Source organism: Myotis lucifugus, unplaced genomic scaffold, assembly GCF_000147115.1.
Source record: "Myotis lucifugus unplaced genomic scaffold, Myoluc2.0 scaffold_342, whole genome shotgun sequence".
In the NCBI taxonomy this organism is placed as follows: Eukaryota; Metazoa; Chordata; class Mammalia; order Chiroptera; family Vespertilionidae; genus Myotis; species Myotis lucifugus.
Window position 1 is genome coordinate 117,785 of NW_005871390.1, and position 20,950 is coordinate 138,734.

General features: G+C 50.8%; 1 protein-coding gene across 1 annotated transcript in view; it reads right to left on the reverse strand.

Annotated features, from left to right (window-relative positions):
- Nucleotides 1-5,117: 5,117 nt before the first annotated feature.
- CELF5 (CUGBP Elav-like family member 5) overlaps nt 5,118-20,950 on the reverse strand; it is a gene marked incomplete at its 5' end in the record, with an annotated part of 31,796 nt that continues 15,963 nt past the window's right edge. Inside the window, 11 exon segments of the mRNA XM_023764675.1 lie at nt 5,118-6,939; nt 8,291-8,458; nt 10,581-10,724; nt 14,323-14,409; nt 14,805-14,867; nt 16,368-16,514; nt 16,599-16,740; nt 17,589-17,735; nt 19,646-19,727; nt 20,750-20,781; nt 20,783-20,877. Of these exon segments, the coding sequence (XP_023620443.1) occupies nt 8,331-8,458; nt 10,581-10,724; nt 14,323-14,409; nt 14,805-14,867; nt 16,368-16,514; nt 16,599-16,740; nt 17,589-17,735; nt 19,646-19,727; nt 20,750-20,781; nt 20,783-20,877 (1,067 nt within the window).

Here is a 20,950-nt window from a genome sequence, read left to right on the forward strand (position 1 = left end):
AGTTAGGAGTGATCAGGCCAGCAGAGGAGCAGTTGGGGGCATCAGGCCAGCAGGCAGAGGCGGTTAGGGGCGATCAGGCAGGCAGGAGAGTGGTAAGGAGCCAGAAGTCCCAGATTGCGAGAGGGATGTCTGACTGCCGGTTTAGGCCCAATCCCGGGATCGGGCCCTCTCTTTCTTACAAGCATACACATGGCCCCAGAGAGAATGTATACTAAATTGGCAGTCGGACATCCCCCGAGGGGTCCCAGATTGGAGAGGGTGCAGGCTGGGCTGAGGGACCCACCCCCCATGCACGAATTTTGTGCACCAGGCCTCTAGTCTATAATAATAAAAGTATAATATGCTAATTGGACTGAACAGCCAAACGACAACCTTCTGAAAATCCTTCCGGACGACCTTCCAGACGAAGCCGTGGCTGTGAGGGCCGAGCCCCTTGCATGAATTTTGTGCATCGGGCCTCTAGTTGCTGCATAATGAATTACCTTAAAACTTAGTGAGTTAAAACATTTATCTCATAGTGTCTGTGGGCAGGAATCCAGGAAGACTTAGCTTGGTTCTCTTCTTCGGGGTCTCTCACAGACTGCAATCAAGGTGTTAGCTGGGCTGGGGTCTCTTCTGAAGGCCAAACTGGGAAAGGCTCCACTTCCAAGCTCATGTGGTTGTTGGTCGGACTCAGTTCCTGACTGGCTGTTGGCCCTTGTTACACAGGCCTCTCCACAGGGCAGTGGGGGCGGTTGTGTTAAATGTAGGCACTTTCCCCCAAATACCTCTCATACCTGCCTTTTCCATTCATCTTTTGAAAATGTATTTAAAATAAATTCTTAATTTCCTAAATAATACCTGAATATATGTAGGTAGACCTTGTAAAGATTGCAGCACTGCTTCATCCTGGCCCCCAGCTCCTCACTCTGCAAAACCAGAACCTTCCTTCTGGTGAAGAGACTTCTAGCCCTTCCCTCTCTTTCTTTTTTTAATATATACATATTTGTTAATCCTCACCCGAGGATATTTTCCCATTGATTCGATGTGAGAGAGACATATCGATGGGTCGCCTCCTGCATCTGCCCTGACCAGGGCTGGGTGGGCCAGGGAGGAGCCTGAAACTGAGGTACATGCCCTTGACTGGAATTGAACCCAGGACCCTGCATTCCGCAGGCCGACGCTCTATCCACTGAACCAAAGTGGCCAGGGCCTTCCCTCTCTTTCTTACAAGCATACACATGGCCCCAGAGAGAATGTATACTTATGCATTTTTTAGAAGCTACACACACACATCCCTCATGGATTATTTCCTGCTGTGTGCATTTTTCTGCATCTCTCTTGTTTCCATCTAACAGTATGACCTGGAGATGATTCCATTCTTTAACAGCCACATGGTATTCCACCATGAGAGCGCTCCCTGTGTGGGCCTCTGTCCCCAGCTCCTGGTGTGTATGCCTGCCATGACTGTAAGCTAAACTTAGTGACTCGCTTCTAACAAATAGAATAAGGCAGAGGTGAGGGGGTGTGACCTGGACATAATCACAAAAGGCAGGGTTCAAGAGGTCCACATGGAGAGGAACTGAGGTCTCTTGCCAACAGCCACATGAGGAAACCAGCTAGTAGGGGCTCCTCCAGCCCCAGTCAAGCCTTCAGATAAGGCAGCCCTAGCTGATGTCTTCACTGTGACCTCATGAGAGACCCTAAGCCATAACCACCCAGCTATGTCATTCCTAGATTCCTGACCTACAGAAACTCTGTGAGTTAATGGATGCGTATTGTTTTAATCTGCTAAAATTTTCATGCAGCAATAGCTAACTGATACACCCTGGGTGCCACTTAGCCTATCCCCCTGGATGAAAACCTACACCACAGCCATGGCTCAGCCATTCCAAGCACAAAGCAGTTCACTCTATGGAGACATTCGTATTGTAAGGATGCACATTCTAAACGTTTACCAACGTTGAGTCTTTGAGTTAAATTTAAAAGCTTAAACTATTATAAATAGTAACTTGACTTACAATCTAACATTTGAATTTCAGTCACTATACAGCACAGGGAAGCAGAGCAGTGCAGCAGTTAAGAGACAAACCTGAGAGCCTGGATTCAACTGCTGCTGTGCACCTCAGGCAGGTCACTTAACCTCTCTGGGCTCCAGTTTACTAACTCATAAATTTGGGCTATTAATAGAACATACTCCCAGGATGGTGGTAGGCTAAGTGAGTTAAGTCACATAAAACACCTAGGCCAATGCTGCCTTGTAGAACTTTCTGCAGTGATGAACATGTGGCTATTGAGCCTTAACATGTGGTTTAGTATGACTGAGGAAGAGAATCCTATAAAATAAAAGGCTAATATGCAAATCGACCGAACGGCGAAACAACTGGTCGCTATGATGTGCACTGACCACCAGAGGGCAGACGCTCAATACAGGAGCTGACCCCTGGTGGTCAGTGTGCTTCCCCTGTGGGAGCTCTGCTCAGCCAAAAGCCGGGCTCACTGCTCTTTAGTGCTGCCTCGGAGGCAGGAGAAGCTCCCGGCACCATCCCTATGCTAAGAAGCCGGGCTTACAGCTGGTGAACACAGCGGCAGTGGTGGGAGCCTCTCCTGCTTCCACTCCAGGTGGGCGGTAAGGAGTGAGGGGTCCCAGACTGCAAGAGAGGGTTGTCTGACTGCCAGGTTAGACATGATCCCACCCAAGGGGTCCTGGACTGCATGCGAGAGGGTGCAGGCCGGGCTGTGGGACGCCCCCCCTCCAGTGCACGAATTTTGTGCACAGGGCCTCTAGTTTATAATAATTTAAATTTAAATAGCCACATGTAGCTAATGCCTACTGTATTAGATGACATAGGCTTAAAACAATACTTGGTAAATAGTAAGTGCTTAATAAATGCTTGAAAGGAATATTATCCTGCCAAATTATCCTCCAGAGCATCAATTTACACCTCATCAGCTTGGAGGTACCCCAGGTATCCTCCTAACATCCCAATCTGATCATGCCCTTCCCCTGCTCAAAGCCCTTCTGTGATTCCCCCTCGCCCTAAGGTAATGTCCCAGATTTGCTAATCTCCTTGTGGTCACAACTTTTAGCATGCTCTGGAATTACTCTTTCTTGCAGAGGTGAGTACTTTTATTTTCTTGTCCACCTCTCTCCTTGACAGAGGCCTGGGAAGGGACAAGGTCTGGCACACAGTTATGTACATGATCAGGAAAGGACTCTGTAATCTGGCCCCTGTCACCTTTGCACCTGTTTCTTTGCCCAGTGCTGCAGTCTTAGCCAACTGTCCAACCACCACACCATCTCAAGCCTGGGAGCCTTGGCCCAGGCTGTTCCTTCCACCCAAAAAACCCTGCTAGGCAGACTCAGACTCCTCCTCCCAGCTCGTATCCCAGCCAGGCCTTGTTCTCTCTGTGGGTGCTAGAGCAAGGCACGCCATGTCTCTGAGCCTCAGTTTCCTCAACCATAAAATGGGATGAATTACCAATAAGACACATGGTTTTGCAAAGTATTTGGCAGGATATGAAGTAGCTCATTAAATCGAGGGGTTAGTATGACTCCCATTAACTTCAAGAGGCTCAGCTTGGGTGTGGCTAACCCCGCTATTCATACCCCCATCCAAGGCCCTCCTCTGGAGCCGCATGTCCTCACCCCACGTGTCAGGATTTTTTTTTTTTTTGAGGCCTCCACTGGAGTGGGGCAGGAGCCAAAGCCACATCATCTCTCTGGTCTTATCTCCTTCAGTCATCACTTCCTCAGGGCACTTCTGGGTCTTTGGTTACAGGTTCAACTGGGGACTTTCTCCCTCAACATTCCAATTCAAAATCATTGCATAACAGTGCTGACAAGGGTGCAGAGAAACTGGAACCCGTACACACTGCTGGTGGGTACATAAAATGGGGCAGTTGTCATGGAAAATGGTTGGGTGGTTCCTCAAAGAGCGAAACACAGAATTACCACATGACCCAGCATTTCTGCTCATAAATATCTACCCAAGAGAACTGAAACAGGTGTTCAAACAAAAACGTATACATGTATCGTGGAACTATTTACAATAGCCCAAAGCTGGCAACAAGCCAAATGTCCACTGATGGGTGAATGGATGCACAAGATGTGGTCCATCCACACTGAAGTATTACTCAGCCATGAAAAAGAAAAAGGCGCTGACACTCACTACAACACAGATGGACCTTGAACACATGATGCTCAGTGAGAGAAGCCAGGCACAAAAGGCCACACAGTGAGATTCCATTTTTGTGAAATGTCCAGAATAGCAAATCCAGAGATAATGAATTAGTGGTTGCCAGGGGCTGGGGAATGACTGCTAAGGGAGATGAAATTGCTTTTGGGGTGCTGGAATGATCTGGAATTAGACAGAGGTCATGGCTGCAAAATCTTGTGAATGTACTGAATGCCACTGAATTATACACTTTAAAATGATAAAAATTGTGAATTTTAGGTTATGTGAATTTTACCCCAATTTTAAAAAATGTGTTGTACTGTATAGTCCTGGCTGGTGTTGCTAAGTGATTAGAGCATTGGTCTGAGCACTGAAGGGTCCTGGGTTTGATTCCTAGTCAAGGGCACATACGTGGGTTGCAGCTTCAATTCCTGGCCCCAGTTGGGGTATGTGCAGGAGGCAACCAATGGATATGTCTGTCACATCAATGTTTCTCTCTCCCTCCCTCCCTTCCACTCCCTCTAAAAATAAGCAATGGAAAAAATACCCTTGAATGAGAATTAACAAAACAAAAAAAGTGTGTTGTATAGAGTCTCCTCTCCTGGGCTGCCTCCGTGAGGGCAGAGACTAAAGCCCTCTGGTCACTGCTGTGTCTGGTGGCCGGCAAAGAGACAGATGTGCAGTGAGTGTTCAAGAAACATTTGTGGGCTGACTGAATGAATGTGGGAATCAAGAGACACAGGCACCTGCTCTTCCCGAGAAAGAACACTTCACTTCCTCAAATTCTGGATGGAGCAGATGAAATCTTGGCTATGGGAACTTCAGACCTGCCTTCTTGGATTATCTCCTCCTGCATCTCCCAACTCTAAATCTGAATTTTTCTCTGGCCCAGGAACTCAGTGGGGCCAGATGCACTTGGTCTTTATTGACGCAAAAGGGCAAATAAGGAGGACTCGGTCCTTTAGCAAGTAAAACTTTTATTAAATAAACTTTCAGTTTTTCCAGACCAAAGAGAGGTGTTTTGGACATAAAGATGATGCTCGTAGCTTCTCACCTGAAACACACCACAGTGACAAGGACCTCTCCAACCACATTGGTCAGCCCAGAGTTTCTTCTAAGTCCTTTTCTTGCCTTGTTTGTGTGTGTGTGTGTGTGTGTGTGTGTGTGTGTCGGTTTGTTTCCAAAAGTTGGTTTGCAAGTTGAAACTTCATGAAATTACTAGTAGCAGAAATAAAGTACATTGTACAAATCATGTAGATCTTCGGTGTGGAGTATAAAAATGGTATTTACAGCCAGTAAACATGGATCAGGACACACACCACTGCACGCCAGGCCTGGCGGGAGCTTGGTGGGCACCGGAGACGCAGATGAGGCCCCCTCTTGGCCCCTGAGCACACGCTTGCACACGCAGACGCACGGGATACAGGCACACTAGAGAATGTCTTGGAACAATTATCAAACTCTGGAATATCGAAACAAGTTGGTCCGAAGATTTTTTTTTTCTTTTCCCTTTTTTTTTTTTTTTTTTTACTATGTGTTTTTCTTTTCTTTTTTTCTGGGTTGGTCAACACATTTTGGTAGAAACAAAAGGGAATGCTGTGGGTTTTTCTTTTTTCCAAAAATTCTTTTTCTTGAGCTTATTAAGTTCTCTGGTACTCGTTTGGCAATAGGCTCCACTGGACGACCAAACGAACTTGACTCTGTGCTTCAAGGTGGGTTTTCATGGTTTGGGTAGGTATAGAGAGGCACCCCACAGGATCTCCCTCCCAGCCCCAGCTAGGAAACAAAAATCCATTGTTTGATTCCCCCCACCCCCATTTTTCTTCTCTTTTCTTCTTTGTACCTGCTCAGAAAGATCAACGTTAAAAAAAAATTCTTTGAAGAGGTATCTTCGGCAAAGGGGTGCTTGGCCAGTGCAGGTTGGGCTTGTCCAACGAGCGTGGCAATCTTGGTTATGAGACCGTGAATTCCAGGCTGGTGATCCGAAGGCAGGGAGGGCTGGCTGCCTGCCCTTGGGAGGGGTAGGAGGAGAGGGGCTCCCACCGGCCCCATCTACCCCTGACGGAAAGCTAAGGGCTATTGGTCACATGAGTAAGGCTATGACTGGGGGGAAAGGGCTGGGGGAGGCCAGGGGCTCTCTTTTGTGCTGGGGAAGGCAGGGCCCTGGGAAAAGGGAGGGAAGTTCGGGGTCCCGGAAGCTGCAGCTAGGACCAGGGACACTCAAGCCGGCTGAGCCCATAGGCCCGAGAGAATCGTCGGTGGCAGCGGCCAAAAGTCCTGGAGGTATATCGGTTGGCTGATGACTCCCAGTGCTTCTCTGGCACCCTGGTCTGACGATACAGCCGGGAGGTGAGGAGACACGGGGCTGTCCGGCCAGCCTCAGCCCTTCTTATGTCCCTGCTGAGTGACCAGCCTAGGGTCACCTTCTCTTGGGTGGAAGGAAGTCAGAAAAGTTTGGTCCCATGATCTACACTCAAAAAATATATATACTGTCTATAGCTCTCTCTATATATATGCATATATATATATAGAAAAAGTGGTGATTTAGTTTGGGGAAGCCACCAAGGTTGTGGGGGGTGAGGAGCCAGGAAATCTCCCAGGAGGAAGTGGTGAGCTCCTCAGCCCCCTGCCCTCTCCGGCAGCGCTTCACATTTTGGGAAGGGGGCTCAGGGGAGACAGGAGAGGAGAGGGAGGGCTGGTGTCCAAACTCGGTTGTAATTTACGGAAAAGTCCTGGATCAGTTGGAAGCGGGGAAACCCTCCTGGGGTGGAAGGCCCCTCACCTGGTGGAGAAGGGAGGGCGTTAGGGAGCTCTGAGCCGGGCACAAAGGCAAAGGACCTCCCCTCCCATCCACCCCCTTGCCCTGGCCAGGCTGGGGTCTAGAACCCCAAGATTCCTAATCTTTTCAGAAAGAGTCCATTTTGGAGTTTGGAGGCTGACAAACCTGGCATGGAACAGAGTTAGGGTAACCAAGTGCGTGTCCTTATCTGGCAACTTGGGACAAACATTCCTGTTCATTTGTGTCTCCTCTCCCCTGCTGCCTGCCACTGGAGCACCGGGAAGGCAGTTTCTCCCCTCCCCCCGCCCACCCCCAAGTTTCTGTTCATGCGAAGCTGTGTCCCCAAACACTGGAAACAGTGCCTAGCACATAGTAGGTGCTCAGGAAAGATGTGCTATCCCAGCATGTTAAAAGTGTGTGGGTTGCCTGTGAGTTGGTTTCCAAACGTGGCAGGTTTCCAAATGTGAGCTCCAAGATGCAGGACTCTGACTGCACACCCTCAAATCTGTGGGTGCTGACCTGACAGGGTCTGAAAGTTACCTCCGTCCCCTAACTGAGCACCTACTTTACGCCAGACCCCAGGCAAGGCTTTCTGATGACGGCAATGGTGATTAAAAAAGAAAAAAAATAGGAGTTATCAAGAATTTACAGGTGGTGGATCCCAGGCTCAACTGGGAAAACACTGCATCCCCTGTGTGAGTCCTCCCTACTGCCTCTAGGGGAGGTGTTTTTATGAGCCCATTTCACAGATGAGGCTCACGGAAGCTTGAGGTCAGTAGTTAGTTTCCTCATGGATCCCTTAGGCTCACTATTCATATCCTAAAAAAGGTAATGAGTTGATAAAATTGTTTGCTCTGATGTCAAATCAAAATACACTCTTGGGGATTTGTTTGGGGGGACATTTTTTCTGGCATGGGGGGCGGGGCAAAATCCCACCTTCCCATCAACCCATTGGGTATGAACTATACCAAATAGAGGAGCTGAGAGAGGGGCCCAGCTGGGAGTCATAGGACAGGAGAGAAGCCCATCCCCACAACATTCCCCACCCCATTCCCAACCTGGCCCCTCAGGCAAATTTCTATTTATCCTTCAAAGCGTTCTCCAGGAAGGATCCGAACCACCCTTGGTGAGCACTGGCTTCCCCCACTTCCCCAACCCAATCCTACCCTCCCACGACAGGGATTGGGAGTGTCTTCATCCAGCTCCGTCCCTTACAATCCAACCTGGGGGCCCCTTAGCAACCTCACCCCCCTGGCCCCATTCCCACCCCCAGGCCGGGAGAGGGTTTGGGGAATAGGGAGGGTGCAGAAAACACGGGCAGGGTTGGGGCGGGTGGGGCCGCCTGGCGGCTCACCTGGGCCAAGCCCACAGCCTCCGGGCGGCTGTGGGCGTGGTCAGTAGGGGTGTCCCGGATCTTTGGGCCGCTTCAGCTGCACTTTCAGCCTCTTCATGCCAATCTGAAAGCCATTCATGGCCTGGATGGCAGTCTGCGCGCTGGCTGGGTTGTCAAAGCTCACGAAGCCTGCAGAGACCGGGGTGGACCCGCGATGGTGGGCAACGTGGGCGTCTTCCACTCGGCTTCCTGGCTCGTGGGGTCCTAGGGGCGGGGTGTGCGCTCGCAGGGGCAGGCAGCCGGCGGCGGCGGGGGGTGGCAGGGCTTGCCAGAGGACACACAGCACCCCTGGCCTGGACTGCGTGCCTCTGGGGATGGGGCACTCATTCCTTACCTGGGGTTTGCTCTGCGGAGACTTCCTTTGTGGAGTTGGGGACAGGTGGGACCTACCTCTGGGGGTCCAGGTCCTCCCTCCCACCAGGATGCCTGCCTCCTCTGGGCCCTGATGCTAGTTAGCCCTTTGCCTCCTCTGAGACCTCTATTCATCTGCGATCTTGTCTGTCCTTATGACTGTGTGTGTGCTTCTTTGTCTTGTCTCTTTTTCCATCTCTCCCTCCTTCTCTCTGTCTCTGTCAGTCTCTCTACTCCGAGTTTCCCCCAAGACCATCAGAAATACTTAAGCCTCCCCCTCCTTAAACTGCCACCAGCCAAAACTCCTCCATCTGCCAGCTCAAGGCTGCCTGGCCCTACTCTGGCCCCTTACTTCTTGGTCATCACAGGGACCATGTGCAGCCCAGAGGCCAGGGACCCTCCAGGGGGAGGGAACCACACAAGCATTTGGAGATGAGGTCACCTGAGCTCTGTGTGAAAGGCCAAGTGGGAGGTCAGGCAGAGAGATTGGGGCTCAGGGTTGAAGGGTCTCGCTGAGGCCCATGGGGAGCCACGGGGAATTTAGAGTTGAGGGATTAACATCATTGTATTTATCTCCATTAAGTCCGCTCATTATATAGAAGAGAAAACTGAGGCTCAGAGAATGCATATGACCCCCGTGATGGTTGAAAGTGATTGGGTGGGTTTCCCTCCCGAAATTTCCTCTTCCTTCTGGACGCAGGTTACAGAAAAGAGGGCTTGGGCACTAGTGGGAGTTCTGTACTTGCTGTGTGACTTCAAGTGTGTCACCTGACCATTTCCTTCCTCTCTTTTCTCCCTCAGTAAATTGGGACAATTCTTCCCTTTTATGGTTGGATACTGAGTATATACAGAAGGCACTTAAACAGTCAAGAATTAGCTTTTCAAAGAGGACGGGGTGGGGTTACCAGTCCAGATTTTATAGTCAAACAGACTAGTTCTAATCTAGGTTCTGCCTCTTTGCAGCTGTGTGATTTGAACAAGTGTCAGTGCTTCTCTGAGCCCTAATTTCCTTTGTTTCTGGGGACAAAGAAGTCCTCCCTAAAGTTCAAGGCCCTTCATGATCTGTCCCTGTCCCCCACCTGCCCTTACTTCCTCCCTCTCTCCCCATCATACACTCTGTTCCATCCACACAGGTCTCCTCACTGTTCCTCCAACACACATGGCCCAGCCCCAGGGCCTTTGCACATGCTGTTGCCTTTTCCTAGAACACTCTTCCTACAGATTTCCCCATGCTGGCTCATCACCAGTCAGCTCTATCTTTCTTCATACTATTTATAATTCCCTGGCCTATATCCTATGATTCCTTATTTCCATCTCCTCCCCCAAAATCTGTGCTTTCTAATTTGGTAGCCACTGGCTCTTGTGGTTATTTTAATTTAAATTACTTTAAATTAAATACAATTAAACATTTAGTCCTTTGGTCACACTGGGCACATTTCAAGTGCTTGGTAGTCACATGGGGCTGATGGCTCAGACAGACTGGATGTAGAACATTCCGTCATCACAGGAAGCTCTGTCGGACGGTGCAGGAGGGCTGTGAGCTTTATCAGGGTAGAGCTTTGTGGGCCTCCTTCACTGCTATGTGCCCAGTGCCAAGCACAGAACCTGGCACACAGCAGGGACACAATGTATGTATTTATTGAATGAATGAATGAATGAATGAATGAATGAGTGAGTCTTAGAAAGAATGCATGGCAAGTGTCCAACAAACAGTAGGTGCTTAGTAAGTGTTCACTCTGATTATGAATGCGATTCTTTTTTTAAAAAAAAGCGATTCTTTTGGACCAGGCTTGTCTCAGGGACGACCAACCTCTCCCACCCCACCCCCATCCCCTGTTCCAGGGCCAGGGGAGTGGGACAGGCTGGCCAGCAGGAAGGGGCACCCTCCACAGGTACTCACCAAAACATTTGCTCTGGTTGGTGGCCCGATCCATAAACACCTTGGAGGAGATGATATTGCCGAAGGGCAGGAACATCTGCGTCAGCTCCGTGTCTCCAAACTCCTGGGGGAGGTGGTAGATAAACAGGTTACAGCCTTCGGGACCTGCAGGTAGGGGAGAGAAAGACATAAAGCCCCCAAGGAGAGGAGGCGGAGCCCCCCCCAGGGGAGGGGCGGGTCTGGACCCACATCTGGGCACCTCCAGCTGTCAGGAGAGAGGTGCCCCATGATACCCAGAAAGAAGGGATGTGAAATGGGGGGTAAGGAGATAGGGCATCCTGGTCCCTGCTCTATAATCCTACACACAGATACTCCAAACCTCTGATAGTCCTCAGGCCCCAGATAATTTACGAAATTCAGATGATTCTTACCCCTCTGCCCAAACCAAGATAAATAACAGGAATTCCAAAATCCAGGAAAATCCCTAAACCTCAAACTCCAGATTATTTACAAAAGTCAGGTTAACTAGGTGTAGATATATGGAAACTATAATCTATCTTTTCAATTATTCTGTAAGTCTAAAACTGGTGCTAAAATAAAATGATGGTGTGGTTTCTTTAAAGTACGATGATTGCCCTGGCCAGTGTGGCTCAGTTGGTTGGAACATCATGCTGTGCACTGGAAGGTCTCAGGTTCAATTCCTGGTCAGGGACCTTGATTGGGGTTCGTACAGGAGGCAACTGATTGATGTATCTCTCACATCCATGTTTCTCTCTCTCTCTCTCTCCCTTCCTCTAAAATCAATTTTAAAAAATAGTAATAGCCCCAGCGGGTTTAGCTCAGTGGATAGAACATCGGCCCTTGGAATGAAGGGTCCTGGGTTTGATTCTGGTCAAGGGCATGTACCTTGGTTGCAGGCTCGATCCCTGGCCCCAGTCAGGTCGCATGCAGGAGGCAGCCACTGGATGTGTCTCTCTCACATCAATGTTTCTCTCTCTCTGTCTCTCTTCCTCCCTTCTACTCTCTCTAAAAATCAATGGAAAAAATATCCTCGGGTGAGGATTAACAAAAGAAAACAAAAAAAGCAATAAAAGTCCGATGATCACAGAATAAAACAAGAAAAGTATTCTCTGACCCAAAACCCAAATATCCAGGTATATTTTCCAAAAGCCTTCGATAATTCTCCTAACTTTGGATAATTTCCAAAACTCAGATGATGCAAAAATAAAATCAAGTAAACTAAAGAGAACTCTCCAGTCCTGAATCCCAGATATCCTGAAACCACAAATAATTTTTAAATATATTTTTATAGATTTTAGAGAGGAAGGGAGAGGTAGAGAGAGATTGAAACATCATTAATTAGAGAGAATCATTGATCAGCTGCCTCCTGCATGCCCCACACTGGGGATTGAGCCTGCAACCCAGGCATATGCCTGACTGGGAATCTAACCTCGACCTGGTTCATAGGCTGACGCTCAACACTGACCTACACTGGCTGGGCTCCCACAAATAATTTTAAAATGGTAGACTATACCAACCAGAAATATTTTAATTAATTAATTAATTTATTTATTTTTGTTAATCCTTGCCTAAGGATTTTTCCATTGATTTTTAGAGAGAGTAGAAGGTAGGGAAGATGGGAAAGAGAGAGAGAGAGAGAGAAACATTGATATGAGAGACACATTGATTGGTTGCCTCCCACACAAGGCCAGACCAGGGCCTGGGATTGACTTGCAAACCCAGGTATGTGCCCTTGACCGGGAATCTAACCAGAGACCCTTTGGTGCGTGGGCGGACACTCTACCACTGAGCCACACTGGCCAGGGCAGAAATATTTTTTTAAAAACATGGCTAACCCATGCCCTGGCCGGTTTGGGTCAGTGGATAGAGCATCGGCCTGTGAACTCAAGGGTCCCAGGTTCGATTCCGGTCAAGGGCATGTACCTTGGTTGTGGGCACATCCCCAGCGGGGAGTGTGCAGGAGGCGGCTGATCGATGTTTCTCTCTCATCGATGTTTCTAACTTTCTATCCCTCTCCCTTCCTCTCTGTAAAAATCAATAAAATATATTTTTAAAAAAATAAAAACATGGCTAACCCTCAAAATCATCCTTTCCCCATATAATCCCCAATGCATGGTTTATACACAAACTATAAATAATACCATTTAAAAACTCGATTAACTTGGGGTGGTGAACACAATACAATACACAGATGATGTTTCATAGAATTGTTCACCTGAAATCTATATAATTTTATTAACCAATGTCACCCCAATAAATTCAATAAAAAAGAAAATAAATAAAAATCTGATTATCTGAAGCCAAACTTGCTCCCATGCTCCCCAAAACAAAGGTAGTGATCAAACTACCAAGAATTGCTTTTACCCTCGCAATGAATATTCCCCACCTCAGAAAATACAAAATCCAAGACCACACAATCACATCCACCCCCTACCTTTCTGATTAGAACCACGGTTCTGCTACAATGCTTGTTTTTATTTATTTATTGTTTGCATTTTTATTTATTATTATCTAAATCTTTATTGTTGAAAGTGTTACATATGTCCCCTTTTGGCCCCCACCATTCCCCCACCCCCTCCAGCCCACTCCCACCCCCCACCCCAGGCCCTCACCACCCCATTGTCTGCGCCCATGGGTTATGCATATATGCATACAAGGTCTTTGGTTGTATAAAATGCAAGTGTGTTCCAATGTGACTGATATGTTACGGAACAATTATGCGCATAACACAAATTCTGTGTTTGCTTATAGGCTCTCTCGTCGCCAGGAAGCACTAGGTGAATGCAGAAACCCGGGCCCAGATGAACCAAGCCTCATGAGAAAACAAAGTTCGTGCTCTACCATAGGCTCTACCACCCACCAACTTCCTCCGCCCCCCAAGTGTGTGAGGAGCCGTACCTGTCCCCCTCTGAGGCTAGCCTGTCTCATTTCCAACAACCCTGTTTCCACTGGTTCACTGGCCCTCACATGCAGCTGCCTTCCCAGGCCACTTCCACGTGCACATTTCGGCTCTTTTCCAAGATAAAGTGCCACCACATTGCAGTACCATGTATTTCTTGGCCATCTGACGTTGATACAACTGTGTTATCGGTTTATTGGGGTCCTATCTTTGTTTATTGACATGTCTGCAGGCCAGGCTCCCCTTGCCTTGGGGAGTGCCCTGGCTTTCCTGGATGGCCACCTTCCCCAGCCTCCCCGCCCCCCCAGCACCAGCTGGATGAACCAGAGGGTCTCCCCGGTGCCGAGCGGCCACTGCAGACTCGCACCTCTTGGCACCAACAGTCGCCTGTGTTAGAGATGAGGAACTGAGGCCCAGGGTGGTGAGGTACCTTCCTTTTGTCACAGTCAGAACCGGGTGGATCTGAATTCCGGTTGTCCGAGTCCAGAACCTAACTCTGGCACCGTCGACTTTACTGGGGAGGCTCCAGTTTAGCCGAAATAACGCACCCCCTCTTCCCAACCTCACAATGAGCTTCCTCTCCAAAAATTCAGAGAATCATTCAGGTTTGGAGAGGGCACCTCTATGCCTACGGGGTCGAGCTAGCATGGTTCGGAGAGGGGGAGTCAGTGGCCCCCCCAAACTCCCAGGGACGGCACCGGACTTGAACCCCGGCCTCTCCGTCCCCTGGGCCGAGCTCTCAGCCCCGCGGTTCCCCGAGGCCTGGCCAGGGGTGGGTCCTGCAGGCGATGGGGGCGGTCAGAGGGCGGGGCTGGCGCCCGCTGGAGGTCGCGGCCCCCTCACCTTCTCGCTGCTGCTGCTGCTGCAGGAGCGGCGGCGGCTGCGGGATGCTGTGCGCGATGGGCGCGATGGCCGCGGTGGGGTACATGGCTGTGGAGACCCGGAGCGGAAGCCGCGTGAGGCCGGCGGGCGCCCGGCGCAAGCGGCGCGGCTAGTTCTAGGGGCGGGGCCTAGGCTGAGGGCGGGGCCAATCGTGGGTCTTGGGAAGGAGGAGGGGCGGGGCCACAACGAAGAGCCGGCCTAGGGGTGGGGCCCAGGCAACAGAGCAGCCCGGACTTGAGAGGCGGGGACACGGGTTAGGGGCGGGGCCAAGGCCGACCTTAGGCAGGATCTGAGGGGCGGGACCAGCAGGGCAAAGCGCTGGGATTGGGCCACGGCCAGAAGTAGGAAGAAAGATTAGAGAAAGAAAGAGGAAGGGCCGAGCCCTGGGGGCGGGGCTTCTACGGGGCGGGCTTCCTGCGGGGCCGGCCGGCGTGCCTCCCTACCTGTGTACTGCTGGACTCCGGAGAAGGCAGGATGGAGGGTCTCAGCCATGGTCGGGCTCTGAGCTGCGGGCAGACGGAGGGGCTGAGTGGGGCGGGAGCAACATAAGACTTCTACCCACCCCCAATTCTTAAGCGCGGAAAAGAGAGCAACAGACATCCGCCCCAGCTTCACCTCTGCGTGAACAGTGTACAGGTATGCTTCCCATTTTACAGGTGGAGAAATTGAGGCTCAAAGAGGTGAAGTAACTGGCACAGGGCCACTTAGATCGGAAATGGCAGAAGCCGAACTGGAATCCAGGTTTCTGGGACTCCAGAGAGGTTGACACATGACTCCCATCTCTCTCTCCCCCTATCCTGGCCCCCTCGCTCCTTCCTTTTATTCTCTATATTCTCCAGGACTCTGCTCCAGACCACCACTCACCCCTATCACTTCCTCTCTCTCACTCCCTACACCTCATTGGCAGTCACCCCATGGGCCCCTATGTGGCTATGACCTTCCCAATGGCCCTAGTGGAGGAGTTAAGAGAGGTGAGAGTTTGTCCAGGCCACCAGAGCTGGTGAATCGAGAAAATTCAGCCAAAAGATTCCGTTTGAATGGAGAGAGGTTGCTAGAGGATGGAACAGTGTGTGTGTGGGGGGCTGTGACTGTAAAGGGGTTGCATAAATGAATTACTTTGTAAAGCTGGAACAGTTCTGTATCTTGATTGTGGTGGTGGTTACATGAATCTATACCTGTGATAAAATGGTATAGAAACACACACACACAAGTGCATGTAAAAAGCAGTGAAATCTGAATAAGTTCTCCTACTCCAGTTGAGTTCACTGTACACACCAATGTCAGTTTCCTGGTTTTGGCAATGTCCCTGTGATTATCTATGACGTTAGCATTGGAGGAAGCTGGGTGAGGGGTACACGGGACTTCTGTGTATTATTTTGGTACCTCCCTGTTAGCCTCAATCATTTCAAAATCAAAATAAATCCTCTTTAATGGTGTAAAGACAGATGACTTACTTCACTTCAGCAAGGCGTTGGAACATGTTTGCCTTGAAATCATGGTATAGTGGGAAAGGTGGGACCTCTGCTTCATGAGGGCAGAGCCCAGCTCAAATCAGTGCATGGTCAATACTGAGTGAATGAATGAGTGAATGAATGAATGAATCCTGGTACTGATATCTTTCCAAATAGTAACAATTAATAATTAAGATTGATGGTTCCATTCTTAGTACTAGGTGATGTGTTAATCATTTTTTCATACTGATTTCATTGTCCATGCAACCTCATGAGGTGACTGATGTTATCTGCCCCATTTCACAGATGAGCAAACTGAAACTCAGAGACTTAAAGGCATCACCCAAGAAATATGAACCCAGAAATGTCTGGGTGCAAATTTCCTATGTTTAACCTTTTTCTCTGTGCCCCCAGCACATATCTGCTCAGCAGAGACTCCCATTGTTCTGCCTCTCTGTTCCATGGGGCATCAAGACACAGGAAATTATGCTTGTCCTAGAGACACCGTCCTGCCCCCTCATGCTCTCCTAGGCCCTGGGGAACCACCCAAGTTACCTGGGTAGGGCATGATGCCATTGGCATATACAGTCTCTAGGGCAGGGTGCCCGCCAGGGAAGGGCACGACACCTGCAAAGCTGTTGGTGATGGGAGCCATGAGGCCGGGCACGGCGGCAGTGCTGAGCAGTGGGGGCGAGTGCAGTCCTGCAGAGCAGAAGAACATCATGAGGAGCCTGGGCCTGGTTCTGGCCCTGCCCACCCGTCCTTGGGCCTCTGGCAGACTCTCACCAGAGGCAGGGGCGATGGGTGTGGCAGGCAGCCCATTAAGGCTGACGGCGCCGATCTGCTGGATGTGGCAGGGTGAGAAGGCCACGCCAGGGCTCAGGTAGCTGCCTGAGGTGGACAGGACCGTTGTCTGCTGCTGCATGAGCTGGGGGTGGAGAGGGAGTCAAGATGCACAGTCAGGGTGGCACCTGCCCTGAGGTCATAGGTCCCAGGGGGAGGCCTGGTCCTCCAGTAGCTAGGGGGGGTCAGGCTGGATATCTTGGCTTAGGCCAGGGTCAGGGATCAGTCAGGAAATGGGGCTCAGCCTTGGATCAGGGCTCACAGGAATCATGGCTAATCCAGGGATCTGGGTCCAGTCAAGAATGTGGTCTTGATCTAGGATCAGGGATCAGCCAACACTTAACTCAGCCAACACTTAACACTTAACTGAGACTTAGAGGCTCAGTCTGGGTTTGGTCTCTGTTCAGGGTTGAAGCTTGACCTGAATTATTTGGGGGCTGAACATTGGGTCATGTCAGTCCAAGTAGAAGTTCAGCTTGGGCTCAGGGCTCAGTTTATGGCTGGGGGCTCAGCTAGGTGTGGGGCTTGGGAATCAGCCTGGATTTGTGGGCTCAGCCATGGCCAGAATAGGACCCTGAGTCAGAGAGACTAGGCAAGAAACAGAAAGATGGGCAGAGAGCCTGGCCGGTGTGGCTCAGTGGTTGAGCATCGACCTATGAATCAGGAGGTTGCAGGCTCGATCCCCAGTAGGGGGCATGCAGGAGGCAGCCAATTAATGATTCTCATCATTGATGTTTCTATCTCTCTCTCCCTCTCCCTTTCTCTCTGAAATCAATAAAAATATATTTAAAATAAAAAAATAAAATAAAGATGGGCAGAGAGGCCAAACCCCTCAACAGAGACTTAGATGGAGAGAGAGAGACTGAGCTGGATCCGCAGAGTAGTCTTGAAAGTCCCACTGGAGACAAAAGCCTGTTTGCTGGGGTCACTCACGGCCTGCGCATAGGCACTGTAGGGGCTGAAGGGCAGGGTGAGGGACGGTGTCAGGATGCCCAGCTGGCCCACCATCTGCTGCATGCGCCGTAGTGTTCGCTCCTTGTCTGTGTCGGCAAACTTGACCACCAGGCTGGAGGAGGCACCCTGCAGGAGCAGCCACAAGCAGGAAGGAAAAAAAGGAGGGAGGTAACCAGGAATCTGGGGTCCCCAGAACCACACCAGCTCTGGTGAGGGCTACAGATAGCAACAGCTGTTGGCCCTGTCCACGAGCCCCTGCTGCAGACTTTGGGCACCACAGGGAGACAACCCGAAGATCAGAGTCCTGGGTCTCGCACTTGACGATGCAACCACCCCTGCACACAGGTGAGGCATCTGGGCCCAGGGGGCTGTGTCTAGGGTACAGTGGAGGACCCTGACTCTCAGGCACACTCCCCCAAACAGGAGGAGCCCTGGCCAGCGTGACTCAGTTGGTTGGATGTTGTTCCATGCACCAACAGGTTTCTGGTTCGATTCCTATTGGGCACATGCATGGGTTACAGGCTCCCTGGTAGGGGGCGTGCAGGAGACAGCCAATCAGTGTTTCTCTCTTTCTCTAAAAATCAATAACAAATCTTAAAACACACACACACACACACACACAGAAGGAGAATCCACCTGCTGGAGAGGAACATGGCGGCCTGGGTGGAGGACCCTATAATTGTCACCTACACCTGAGAACGGGTGAGAATCCAGTCACCAGAGAGGAATGGGGCACAGATGGATAACTCTGCAAATGGCACCTTGCACCTGAGAACAGGTTAGATTCCCACCATCAGAGAGGGTGGCATGCCCTCTTTGATGGGGAGCTCACTCCCTGTTATGCCTGCCAGCCCATCGCTGGACAGCTCTGAGTAGGAGGAAGCCTGACCTGGTGATGAGCTACATCCTGCCTGTCCAGGAAGTAAACTTGTGCCTGCTCTTCTGAGACTGCCCTGCACTCCACACCCATTTTCAAGAACTGAGAGGCAAGTTGGTTCTCCAAGGCTGTCTTCCCCATGCAGATTTAGACACTTACATACAGTGAAGATGGTTCCCAGAGCCTCCTTCCTGGGCCAGGGCCACCCCAGTGACCGGGTGGTCCTTCCCAGCCTCACACCACTGCTGACCCACAAGTTCCTGGCTCCAGTCTTGCTTCTGCTCACCCCTACTCTGGCCCCAAAGAGACATTTCCAACTAAACCGGACATCTTCCCTTCCCTGTCGAACCCTCTGTGGCTCCCCATGGCCATAGGAGGAATCTGTGCGCCTCAGCCTAAACTGCAGGCCCCTCTAGCCCATCCTCCCCAGCTCCTCTGGGGCCCCCCATTCCGATCCTGCCTTTGGTTTTGTCACTCCCCACACCCTCATGTCCCCCTGCTGGCCTCAGCAAATCCCATCCACCCTCAGGTCTCACCCCTCCTGTATACTCACACACACATACACGTGCTCTCACACACATCCACTCGCCGCGTACGCTCAGTCATGCACAGCACTCACATATACATGCTCACCATGCATGCTCACACATACTTGCACAATGCATTCACATACACATGCACAAAATCCCACAAGTACACACCTAAGTATATACAGTCACTATGCACACAATCATATGCCATCACCCACACATACACACATGTACTCATCCACACACATATTCACAAACCCTCACACACACACCTACAGAGGCACATGCATGTACTTGTTCCCCCCACATCACCTGGGCATACTCATGCACTTAACATGCTTGCACACATGTACTCACACAGACATGCATGCACTCTCACATGCTCTCTTAGACACACACACACATGCAGCCACACACTGGCAGTACATTCTTTCACACACATACATTCACACATATGTACAATCACACAGACACATACACCCATTCACACCATCACCAGAACTGCCCCCTTTTCCACCTATGCCCACTATGAGGAAGAACCAAGGACTACCAGGTGGCTGGGATGGTAGGAACAGGGCCCCCTTACCCCTTTCCCACGCCCACCACCTTGGCCTAGGGCTCCTACTCACCGGCATGGTCTGGCTGCCATGGAGGGCGTGGATTGCCGCCTGAGCCTCCGTGTGGGAGGAGAACTTCACGAAGGCACAGCCTGCGCCAAGAGAAGAACAGGGAAGAGGCAATGGGGTATTTCTGGGTAGGCAGGACCACCGAAGCGGGGGCTGGGGACCCTGGATGGCCAGTGAGCATCAGACACATGCAGCCAGCAAGTCAGACAGAGAGCCAGCCAGCCATTTGCTCAGACAGAGCTGGACAATGAAGGATGAGACAGTAAGAGAAGCACACAACCAGCCATGGAGTTTGACAGTCAGCCAATCGGCCATCCATTTAGTCAGAAAGCCAGCCAGCCAGATAGCTGTTTGTCAAACCCACAATCAAGTGATGGGGGCAGGCTTAGAGAACACCCACCAGCTACCAACACTAGGAGATCCAGAGTTGTAATCAGATGTGCAGAATTAAAGTGACAAACCATGAGGCACAGATGCAGAGAGATATGGTCCTGTGCACTCCCAGGCAGAGATGCACTCAGACCCAGATGGATCGATGCATGTGACCAGAGTTGGAGAAATGGGGATAAGTCACCATACAAAGGCAGACCCAGCCGGCCAATCACATGAGCAGAATCGGGTGGACAGACAGCCAGAAACCACCTGACACACGAAGACCCATACAGAAGTGGTCATTTGGATACCCGGCAGGAAGAGTCAGAGACAGAGGTGCAGGAGGAGTGATACTCAGCCCTAGTCACATACAGTCACATGGGCAGACAAGAAAACATGTCTGTGGAGGTCATTAAACAATCATTCCTAGAAGGTGCAGCCATATAGGAACGGGGGGTGTACCTACACAGAACACAGGCAAATCCCGGTGGAAACAGTCCCATGGACAGAGTCAGGTGGAGACAGGCATCCCCAGATGGACAGCCAGTAGGACCAGACTCCACCCACCCGCCCAAGCAGCTGGCCCCGCCCACCCTCGGGCCCCACCCACCAGTGCCCCTCCGCGCGGGCGCCGCCCCCGGGATCCCAACCCCGCCCGCCTCGGGCGCCGCCCCTGCCCCCCTGTGTCCCCAGCCCTGCCCCCAGGGGGCAGCTCCAGCTCGGGCCTGTCACCTTTTGCTGCTGCCATCATGCCCCCGGAGCACCGTTGCACTCGTCTATGATCCCGAAGGGCTGGAACAGCCGCGGCACGTCTCCTCTTGATTGCTGCTTGTTCAGCATCCCCACAAACAGCTTCCGGTCTCCTTGTGGGTGGAGACACCACTAAGACAAGTCTGGCTTGAAAGCCTCCGGAATTTCTCTCTTGGGCCCTCAGTT